Below are 11,296 nucleotides of genomic sequence, written 5' to 3'. Positions count from 1 at the left end.
AATTTCAAAATAGTCTTCCATAACATGAGGAAAATAGGCGCCTATGAAATTTTCTTAAATACCACAAATTTGGAAAGATGACGGATCACTCAAAATTCAATGTAGAGATCACAACACACATATCCCTCTAGTAATGATTAAAATACCAGTGTTTTGCAGAATTGGAGATAAAATTCCGGGATATTTTTATCACCGGGATAATTTTCAGGCCGACTCAGGCTGTGTTCATGAAGATCAGTTTTTTCATATCATAGTATGGCTTTCATATACATTTTATATATGTTCTTTTGGAATGATATCTTCTGGATGTTGATTTCAAGTATGTTACTCTCATTTTTTATGAGAACAATTTTATCACCCTCACGAGTTAGGGCTGTTAAACGACTCCAGCACTGTAAAAATTGGAGCGTCCATCAAAATCATCATTGGTGTAAGCCATGGATTCGTGGGCGATTCTAAGGTTCAGTCACCAATGAAGTCTAACTTCAAAATAGTCTTCCATAACAGGAGGAAAAGAGAGGCCTCTGAAATCTTCTTGAATATCACCAACTTAGAAATATGACGGATCACTCAAAATTCAATGTGGAAGAAATCGTAACTTTTTCTCAGCCTATTGATTTTTTTAATTCATAAAGCTTTAATGGGTAGTTTCAGTTATGAAAAATTTATTTAAAATTTTTGTATTATGACAATAGAAATATAAAAGATTTTAAAGATTTTAAAAAAATCTCAAAGATTCAAAATAAAACATACAAAGTTTTAGAAAGTATTTGGGTTAAAAAAAATATCGGTTTTGTTAGAAAATTTCAGTAAATCAGATATAAAAATTAAAATTTGATAACTTGATTTGGTTTGTAGTATTTGTAGAACGATGCGTAGACGTAAACGCAGTGTTTGCCTACATTGTTTCCGACTCCTTGATCAAACAAATCTTCACCATAATAGACACGGTATTTCTTTCCTTTGACAAAGTAGGTGTAATAATCATTATGTTCTGCAGTGAAATAGATGAAGGATGATTTGTCATGGAATTCATTCAAATAGTAGAATCCGTATTTGTTGGCGTCGTAAGCAGTGAATGGTTCGGGAAATTTGATGTCGTGTTTAATGTCATAGTATGACTTTTTGACGTATTTGAAGTTGTCACCTCTGTGCTCGGTGATCCAGACGTTGATTGGTGGGGCGTTTGGACATCCACCCCAGTAACCAGGCGTGACACCTTTGTAACATCCAACACTTCCAGATTTGGAGACCAGCTTCAATAAGGTGACTTGTCCAGTACACTGATGAGTATAAGTGCCACTGTAAAGGTAAATTAAATTGTTTTAAGGAAAAGCTTCTTAAGGAATGAAAGTTAAGTGATGAGCGAATAATACCAGAATTTCTAGATATTGTATTATCACATCATTAAAAACATTTTGTTCTTGTTCTCTTGCAAGGGATGGGCGCAAGAAATACTTTCCTAAACCTGCATAAATATTCTTATTTTCTTAAAATTTGGCTATGATTTTAAGATGGCCGCCAGTTGTGACGGAAACAAGTACTTACTATGACTCTTGAGTGGATCCATAGCAAACTTCACCTTGGAATTGAAGACAGTTAGATTCAGCTTTATAAATACAAGCTCCATATCCTCCATAAGCTTTCTCATCGTAGAAAAGACCACCTGGGCACGGCATGATGTTTTGTGTACAAAGACGTTTGTAGGATCGTCTGTTTTTAGCATTTTTACATCCAACACCGCAGGCTATGTAGTGATCACAGGCTCCATTTGGATGACGATAATTGCCAGATTTTCCCTTACAAAAGTATGCATCAACTAAAATATAAAAAGAAGGGAATTATAGTGATGATGAATTTCTCAATAACTCAAAATAAAAGAAGGAGTATACGACTTCATCGGCTATTTACGTGAATTTGACCCCAAACACGAAATCGTTTTGATGAAAGTCCCGAATAACAATTTGAATGTTTAGTGTTATCAAAGAAGCGCTAATAATGCGTATTTCGACAACTGATGCAAGATTTGGTGTAAAAAGGCACAAGATCTTCAAAATATTTTCAATCTACGCTACTACGTTCGAGCCATCCGCGAAATTTAATTCCCAAAAATATATTCCATTAAAGCAAATAACACTCAAATTGAACTCTCCTCCTCTCATAGACTCTCCTTGAGGCTACAACTTAAACATTGTTGTCCTCACTTAATTCAAATTAAATAAATTCCTACTTACCAGCTTTCAAATTTTCTTCATAGGTGAAAGGATTATTAGCACTGGCTTGCACATGGATCGTCACTATAACATAGAGAAGGAATTAGATATACAAAACGGCAAATATTCAACCGTATCCACAAGAATATAGGAAGTTTTTTTCGGCTGCAAAGAAATTTTTGTTTCACTCAAAAAAATCCAATGTAAAATGTAGAAAATAGAATTTAAAACCTAAAATCTAAATATACTTAAGATTTATAACATTTTTACACCCGGCATTGTCTAAGCTTTATGCCACAGAAAACCTTTGTCATACAGCCCCGGTGAGAATTTTTCCCGCAGTAGAAAATCTCAATGGGGAAATTCTATTGTTCTTAAATTAAAAATCTTAGTGAGGGTGGTTTGGGATTGGAATTTTTTTTCAAATGGGTATGAGAATGGGCTGAAATTGTAGAGTAATTTTCCCACCGGGGATAAAATGTTCATAGAACTTTCCAGTAAGGACGTGGGAAGAAGTGTCTTTAAAAACTTTATCAGAGTACTGAGATAAAGATGTCCTATTTAAGGCTTGATAAAGCACTTACCCAAAGCAACGGCTAGAATATAGATTTCCAACATGATGCTTGTGAATTTATTTTCTTCTGCTTGTTGCTCTTCTTCACAAGCTGTGTTGAGCTGTGAGATGATGTCCATTCCTCCAAAACTTCCCCCTTTTATACACCAAATTGTTGTGAGAACCAAGGAAATTAATCATTTTGTTGCAAAATTTACGATTTCCGAAAATCATGAATATTGTTTTCCCTTAGTCTATCCTTTTCGTTCAGTCTTTTACAAACTTTCTGTTTTTCTTTTTCACGGATATCTAATTAGCCATCCTGGCAGATTGTTAATTAGCTTCATGTTTGTTAATTACATTTTTCTGTGCGTAGGAAGTCTGAATGCAGATTTTGCCATTTTCTGTTTACAAACAATAAACAGAAATAATACAAAAGTTTGCGGTTTGTTGAATGTTACTTTTTGGTGAGCTAGAGGCGAGGAATTTGAAGAGACAGGGCACGAAAACATTAGAGGATTGGCTGAGGGACCATTTATGTTAGATATCAAGGATAGCTCGATCATTAGAACAATGGTACTAAGGATGCAACTCTGATTTTCAGTTTAGTGGTCCGCTTGTAGACTACTCTATAGTCTAAGACGAATCACTATGTAAAAAGAAAGCTCAAAACCGAAGAAAACAAGGAAGAAAATTCACAAACTGTTATTTTTTTTTGTTTAAAAGATTTTACAGCCGGTAGAGTTTGCAAGTTTCTTCGAAGCTCTACCGCTAATTTTTACCCGTATACCCCCATAACGACTGTAAACTTTGCGCGTATAATGTTTCCCTGCCTTCTTTCACCCGTCTTTACTATTTACATTATTTACATCTTTACAATATTTTGAGAGTAAAACTTTTGTCCATTTTCCTGAGAATTTCCGTGTTTTGCTCTTGCTGCTTTCACACTTTTAGCTTTTAACTTTTTATTATGAAATCTATTCTTAAAAACAGACTAGATAAGAGAATAAGGCTTCGATGACCAAAGAAAAGAGCAAGTCAAGAACATTTTAGCGTCTTGCGGACACTAAAACACCTGAATTCGAAGAAATAGACAAAAAATATCAAAAAATGATAAGAGCATTTTTGTTAGGCTTAAAACTCAAAAAATTAAAGGACATCCAGAGGCGTCAAAAATTTGTTGGATGTTCTTATAAAAAACGTGTATCATCACAGGGTTAAACCTCTCGTTTTCGACATGATCGTCCCATATTTTCGATTTTGAATCTTTGCATTAGCTGATAGGAAATTTGGCGATTTTATTACTTTGTTGATTGTTTACTTAAGGGCTCTGACCATAGTGAATTTTTCATAATTGCCGTGTTTAAAATGTGTTTTCTGACTGATGTAACCAATAAAACTATAGCATGTTATACATTTTCTGTTAGACAAACTATTCCTGAATCTGAAAATTCAAAATTTGTATTGAAAAAATTCGATGAAGAAGAAAATGAAGACTTTTGCGAGGAAGAGTATTTCAACTTTGAAGAGCTTAGTTTCAGCGAAGAAAAAACATTTTGAAAATTTTTTCGCAGTAGATGGTGTATCTTTTACTGAACAATAAAAATGTTTGCGGAAAATTTTTGTAAATGCTTCTTTGTCTCGAAATCTTCAAAATAGTGGTTTTTCTTCAATTTTTCATCTGGATTTCGCTTAAAAAAACAGTCATAACTTTTGACACATCTTTTTAGAAAAATTTTCCGCAAAATTTAAAATAGTTCAATTCTTTGCGGACAGTTTGAAAAAACTTCGAAACAAAAAGGTTAATTACCCATTAAAACTTAGCACTTTTTATAAAAGAAGGTGATGCAACATATTATTAACGTCTTTTTAAAGTTCATAACGTCATTTTTGCAATTCAGTTCTTAATTACTCTTAAGGGATTTGATTAAAAAGCAATTTATAAAGGCAATTCTTTGTTAAAAGTGTTAAAGAATGTAAAACATAACTTTCGTGTTCAGATACTAAAATCAATTTTCCGACTATGGTCAGAGCCCTTAACTCAACACATGATGTGTTTCTAAGTATTATTCAAAGTAATGAAATTACCTGCTTTACGTTGACTAATTGTTTCTATTAGTCGCCAGTTTAAAAAGCAATTTGTAGAATACTGTATAGCATTTTTAATTAACTAAATATTTACTAGCTTACTGTCAGTTATAAAGCGGCTCTCAAGGTTCATCAAATAAATATAAAATAATATAGGAAAATTCGGGCAACATTTACACCTCTGTATAAGTGTTCGCGGATGTATGCCGATATTGAGGTAGATTAGAGATCACAACACATATACCCCAAGTATTGAATAAAATACCAGTGTTTTGCAGAATGAGAACAAAACTCAGGGGTATTTTTATCACCAGGATAATTTTCAGGCCGACCAAAGCTGTGTTCATGAAATTATTTTCATCATATCATAGTATGGCTTTTTTATACTACGTTTTTTTAGAATGATATCTTCTGGGTCTAAGTTTCAAGTGTCACTGGTTTTTTATGAGAACAATTTTATCACCCTCGCAAGCCAGTGACGTTAAATAATTTTGCAACTTAAATAGAACAGCGCTGTAACATTGGAGGAATATATCCCCGTCAATGCTTCCATCAAAATCATCAATAGTGTAAGCAGGAGGTCAGATTAGCCATGGATTCGTAGGTGATTCTAAGGTTCAGTCCCCAATAAAGTCTAATTTCAAAATAGTCTTCCACAACATGAGGAAATAAGGCGCCTCTGAAATTTTCTTAAATACCACAAACTTAGAAAGATGATGGATCACTCAAAATTCAGTGTGGAAGAAAATGGGTAGTTCCTGTTAAGGTAAATTTATTTAAAAGTTTTGTATTATGACAATAGAAATATAAAAGATTTGAACGATTTGAAAAAATTTAAAAGATTCAAAATAAAACGTACAAAGTTTTAGAAAGTATTTAGGTTAAAAGAAAATATCGGTTTTGTTAATAAAATTGAGTGAATCAAATATAAAAATTAAAATTTGATAACTTGATTTGGTTTGTAGTATTTGTAGAACGATGCGTAGACGTAAACGCAGTGTTTGCCTACATTGTTTCCAACTCCTTGATCAAACAAATCTTCACCATAATAGACACGGTATTTCTTTCCTTTGACAAAGTAGGTGTAATAATCATTATGTCCTGCAGTGAAGTAGATGAAGGATGATTTGTCATGGAATTCATTCAAATAATAGAATCCGTATTTGTTGGCGTCGTAAGCAGTGAATGGTTCGGGAAATTTGATGTCGTGTTTAATGTCGTAGTATGATTTTTTGACGTATTTGAAGTTGTCAGCTCTGTGCTCGGTGATCCAGACGTTGATTGGTGGGGCGTGTGGGCATCCACCCCAGTAACCAGGCGTGACACCTTTGTAACATCCAACACTTCCAGATTTGGAGACGAGTTTCAATAAGGTGACTTGTCCAGTACATTGATGAGTGTAAGTGCCACTATAAAGGTAAATTAAATTGTTTTAAGGGAAAGCTTCTTAAAGAATGAAAGTTAAGTGATGAGCGAATAATACCAGAATTTCTAGATATTGTATTATCACATCATTAAAAATATTTTGTTCTTGTTCTCTTGCAAAGGATGGGCAAGAAATATTTCACTAAACCTGTATAAATATTCTTATTTTCTTAAAATTTGGCTATGATTTTAAGATGGCCGCCAGTTGTGACGGAAACAAGTACTTACTATGACTCTTGAGTGGATCCGTAGCAAACTTCTCCTTGGAATTGAAGACAGTTAGATTCAGCTTTATAAATGCAAGCTCCATATCCTCCATAAGCTTTCTCATCGTAGAAAAGACCACCTGGGCACGGCATGATGTTTTGTGTACAAAGATGTTTGTAGGATCGTCTGTTTTTAGCATTTTTACATCCAACACCGCAGGCTATGTAGTGATCACAGGCTCCATTTGGATGACGATAATTGCCAGATTTTCCCCTACAAAAGTATGCATCGACTGAAATGTAAAAGAAGGAAATTATAGTAATGATAAATTTCTCAATAACTCAAAATAAAGAAGGTGTATACGGATTCTTCGGCTATTTACGCGGAATTAGCCCCAACCACGAAATCGTTTTGAGAAAAACTCCATAAATGTCGAATAACGATTTGAATGTTTAGTGTTATCAAAGAAGCGCTAATAATGCGTATTTCGACAACCGATATGCATAATTAGTGTTAAAAGGCACAAAATCATCAAGATATTTTCAGTCTATACGTAGCACCATCAATGATATAGTATAGCCCGAAGGGCTAGATAAGCGGCCTTGGTCAAAGAGTGAAGCTCATCTTTGGAAGGATTTCCTACCAGAGTCACGTGACATTATACAATAGAATTTCAGCGATGGACCCATCAGAAGCTTCCCGGGTTTTGGAAAACAATAGCAACAATAATTTTTCCGATATTCACTTTTTTTTGCTGAAGAAAGCTTAAAGTTGCCTATCTAGCCCTTCGGGCTTTACAGATATCTGTGAGCACCATCCGCGAAATTTAATTCCCGAAAATTTATCCCATTTAGGCAAAAAAAACAAACTCAAACTACACAGCTTTGACACTTTATATGCTCTCTTTAAGACTTAGGTGTTATTGTCCTCGCTTAATCCATATTAAATGAATTCCTACTTACCAGCTTTCAAATTGTCTTCGTATGTGAAAGGATTATCAGCACTGGCTTGCACTTGGATCGTCGCTATAACATAAAGAAAGAATTAGATATACAAAACGGCAAAATTTTGGCCGTATCCACAAGAATCTAGGAAGTTTTTTCGGCTGCAAAGAAATTTTTGTTTCACTCAAAAAAATCCAGTGTAAAATGTAAAAAATAGAATTAAAAATCCACATCTATCTAACATTTGACGTTTCCCGGCATTGTCTAAGCTTTATGCCACAGAGCATCTTTGTCTTACAGCCCCGGTGAAAATTTTCCCACAGTGGCAAATCTCAAACGAATAGAAATTCTATTGTCACTAAAGATAAAGATGTTCTGTTTAAGGCTTGATAAAGCACTCACCCAAAGCAACAACTAGAATATAGATTGCCAACATGATGCTTGTGAATTGATTTTCTTCTGCTTGTTGCTCTTCTTCACAAGCTGTAATGAGCTGTGAGATGATGTCCATTCCTCCAAAACTTCCCCCTTTTATACACCAAATTGTTGTGAGGGCCAAGGAAATTAATCACTTTGTTACAAAATTTACGACTTCCGAAAATCATGAATATTGTTTTTCCTTCATCCATCCTTTTTGTTCAGTTTTTTACAAACAAACTTTCTGTTTTTCTTTTTCACGGATACAGTATTCAATTAGTCATCCGGGCAGATTGTTAATTAGCTTCATGTTTGTTTCTCTCTGTGTCCTGTTAACTGTAGATGTAGTATTTATTTTATTTAAAGCTTATAATCTGATTGTAGAAAGAATCCATCCCCAGGGGATATTATACCTTTAAAAATCCAAACAAGAAGGACCGATTGGCATGCTTGAAAGAAGCTAGTATGTATTCACACTGGGTGGTTTTTCACTGAGACTGTCTGGCGAAAATCTATTAGCTGAAACAAAAAAAAATTGATAGGAAATCATTACTGACTCCCAACACAGGAAAAAATTTTCGATTTCCAAGGTTGGAAATTCAATATTTTTGGGTTGGAGATTTTGGTTTTATAATTGAAGGTTGGAAATTTGAGCGATTACCTTAAGCTGATTTGGAAAACGTAAATAGGTTTTGTAGAATAAACCAATGCCCTTGAAAAATCAAGTGAAAAAAAACCATGTAGAAATGACAATTTTCCAAGGCTGGTTGGAAAACATGACTTTTTGGGTGGGAAATTTTTATTTTCCAAACAGTTTGGGAATTGAAAAAAAAGGTCAAAAATCGATGTGAAAATACATATTTTAGTAAATTTGATACCTCAAGTAGAAAAACTAGACTTTTTGGGTCGGAAATTTGTGTTTCTCCCAAACAGTTTGGAAAACGTTAAAAATCCATGTGCAAATTACATTTTTGTGAAATTGAAACTCTTTCGATTGGAAAACTAGACTTTTTGGGTTGGAAATTTGTGTTTTTCCAAACAGTTTGGAAAACGTTAAAAATCCATGTGGAGATTACATTTTTGTGAAATTGAAACTCTTTCGATTGGAAAACTAGACTTTTTGGGTTGGAAATTTGTGTTTTTCCAAACAGTTTGGAAAACGTTAAAAATCCATGTGGAAATTATATTTTTCTAACCAATTTCTGCGCATGTCCTTGGGAAAACCACAAGCGATTTTTCGCTCAAAACTGTTTTGATGTATAGCTAACCTAGATACTAGGCTATAATGTGAGCAGACAAGCTGTAAGTTTCCGTCAGGTGAGGCGTCTCTTCGGAGCGGCCTCTGTCAATCGCAGTGAGTTCGCACAAAGAAGCACATAGGGTACTTGTGTCATAGTTTCAAATAGTGCCCTGCTGAGCTGTGTGAGTGATCTAAGATCAACCACGTATCTGTGCGAACAATAACGAGAGATTGACCGGGAGCCATCGAGCCTAGGCTAGCGAGTGACTGTTCACGAAAACAAAAACCTTGTTTAAGATCTCTTTTCCACATCTCTGCCATCACTTTTTGGATTTACGAAAATTCCAACCTTGTTAAATTTGGATTTTTGCTTTTTTCAACCTGGATTTACGAAAATTCCAAGCCATAAAAAATGCAAAATTTCCAACCTTGGAGAATGTCCCACATTTTCAGTTTGGATTTTCCATTGGATTTTATCTTTTTTCCAACTAAGAAAACTTGAAATTTCCAACCTTGGAAATCGAAAATTTTTTCCTGTGCAAAGCAGTTGTCAAAGCGTTTACAACCCTTTGAATTTGAAGAAAATTTTATTAAAAATCAACTTGTATGTTTGTACAGGGTGTCCTGAAAAGAAGTATCAAGTTCGAACATGATTCTGAGTAGAAGGTTGTTGTGTGTGCTAACAAAATGTAGGACAATGGTCGTGTTCACACTACAGACCTTCCTTAATAAAAATGTAGTTAGGAGAATCTTTTGTTGAACGTGCATTTAACAAAGAGTCGAACGCGTAGTATTGTAATTTTTTAATCGATCTTCCTTAATTAAGAGTCGTAAGCTCTATTGTCTTAAGGGTAGGGTAGAGGCTTCCCTTAAAACAAAAGATTTTATTAAGGAAGCATAAACAAAGAATGCGTGCAGTGAACAAAAAGTTTTACGATTTCAATAACGAATGAACTGAGGAAAAATTAGAAATAGTGCAACGGTGTTGCTGATGTGTAAGATGGATGCAGTTAATGAGTAAAACCATTAGAACAAATACACGTTTTTTTGTTTTTTCTAAGAAACACACTTTTAAGAAACACGAGGCTCAGAATGCCTAAAAACTAAGAAACATCTAAGAAACATGCTGAGAAAATAACATTTTTTATTCATTTCTTTTATAATAACCTTCCAATCCATCCAGCCTTCCATGAGGCTGATTATGTCAAAAAGTTTAGAAACATGTAAGAAACATTAAAGGCTCAAAAGGCCGATTTCTTAAGAAACATTGAGGCTGCTTGGTAAAACTAGTTTGTTAAAAAAAAAAACGTGTATGTTTGCGGATTTCAAGTGATGTATGGATACCAATATCAACCAATCACAGGTGAAATCGAAACTCTCAATAAAAAATCAACCAATGAGAAAACTTAAGCAAAACCTATTACCGTGTTATAATAGATCTCGTGAACCTACAAAGAACTGTAATAAACCAGTGTATTCATCCATCATAAATCTCTTTGTTTAACTTTGATAGATTTAATTAGGTAAACTTTCTCGTGAACCTACAAAGAACTGTAATAAACCAGTGTATTCATCCATCATAAATCTCTTTGTTTAACTTTGATAGATTTAATTAGGTAAACTTTCCAGTGAACCTACAAAGAACTGTAATAAACCAGTGTATTCATCCATCATAAATCTCTTTGTTTAACTTTGATAGATTTAATTAGGTAAACTTTCCAGTGTGAACGCGCCTAATATATACCAAAACAATATTTGTTTTTACAACAGTCATTATGATTAAAATGATTTTAACTTTCTTTGCAATTTTCATAACGTTAAAGTTATTGAGAATTGTTTTTTGTAAAAGTTCCTCGTAAAAGATGTCTCATGACAATTAATATGACACAGAGAAAAACTTTGATAAACATGTCAAATTTAGTGTATCGGTGGAACGATTATTTCTGGTAAGTGCGATAATGATGATAAACGTTTACAATCCTTCCAATGTGCAGAGCAAATGAAACCATTCTCCCAGTTCCATCCAGATGTTTTGAAAACTTCGCATAGACTCTCTGCACTGATTCTTTTCTAGGTAGTCGATATTTGGTAAGTCCCTCAGCTTTTGTCTGGTATGTATTACGTGACTCGTTCAAGCGATAGTAATAATTGTCTTTGTTTCTTTGACGTAGGTTTGAAGCAACTTGAAGGGTGTTTTTCCACTGGCGGC

The 11,296-nt window shown here is 34.1% G+C and overlaps 2 protein-coding genes across 2 annotated transcripts; both read right to left on the bottom strand.

Annotated features, from left to right (window-relative positions):
• Positions 1-648: 648 nt before the first annotated feature.
• Positions 649-2,943, bottom strand: LOC136815756 (uncharacterized). The gene is made up of 4 exons (XM_067072207.1): positions 2,798-2,943; positions 2,235-2,297; positions 1,549-1,819; positions 649-1,302 (listed from the first exon to the last, which is right to left on the bottom strand). Exons 1-4 carry the CDS (start codon positions 2,904-2,906, stop codon positions 828-830), a joined length of 918 nt encoding a protein of 305 aa, XP_066928308.1. The 5' UTR covers positions 2,907-2,943; the 3' UTR covers positions 649-827.
• A 2,672-nt stretch (positions 2,944-5,615) lies between these two features.
• Positions 5,616-8,050, bottom strand: LOC136815755 (uncharacterized). Its single transcript, XM_067072206.1, has 4 exons — positions 7,833-8,050; positions 7,449-7,511; positions 6,508-6,778; positions 5,616-6,263 (listed from the first exon to the last, which is right to left on the bottom strand). The coding sequence occupies exons 1-4, from the start codon at positions 7,939-7,941 to the stop codon at positions 5,789-5,791; spliced, it is 918 nt and encodes a 305-aa protein (XP_066928307.1). The 5' UTR covers positions 7,942-8,050; the 3' UTR covers positions 5,616-5,788.
• Between the last annotated feature and the right edge of the window lie 3,246 nt (positions 8,051-11,296).

The sequence above is a fragment of the Clytia hemisphaerica genome, unplaced genomic scaffold (genome assembly GCF_902728285.1).
Source record: "Clytia hemisphaerica strain Z4C2 unplaced genomic scaffold, Clytia hemisphaerica genome assembly, whole genome shotgun sequence".
Taxonomy (NCBI): domain Eukaryota; kingdom Metazoa; phylum Cnidaria; class Hydrozoa; order Leptothecata; family Clytiidae; genus Clytia; species Clytia hemisphaerica.
This window is presented reverse-complemented; position numbering and strand designations above follow the sequence as displayed.

Bases quoted from the DNA above. Each gene is read 5' to 3' on its own strand.
- LOC136815756 (XM_067072207.1), bottom strand. From the start codon at position 2,906: ATGGACATCATCTCACAGCTCAACACAGCTTGTGAAGAAGAGCAACAA. The intron at 2,298-2,797 runs GTAAGTGCTTTA...TCTATGTTATAG, and splicing joins TATTCTAGCCGTTGCTTTGG to TGACGATCCATGTGCAAGCC. The intron at 1,820-2,234 runs GTAAGTAGGAAT...TTTATATTTTAG, and splicing joins TGAAGAAAATTTGAAAGCTG to TTGATGCATACTTTTGTAAG.
- LOC136815755 (XM_067072206.1), bottom strand. From the start codon at position 7,941: ATGGACATCATCTCACAGCTCATTACAGCTTGTGAAGAAGAGCAACAA. The intron at 7,512-7,832 runs GTGAGTGCTTTA...TTTATGTTATAG, and splicing joins TATTCTAGTTGTTGCTTTGG to CGACGATCCAAGTGCAAGCC. The intron at 6,264-6,507 runs GTAAGTACTTGT...TTACCTTTATAG, and splicing joins GGATCCACTCAAGAGTCATA to TGGCACTTACACTCATCAAT.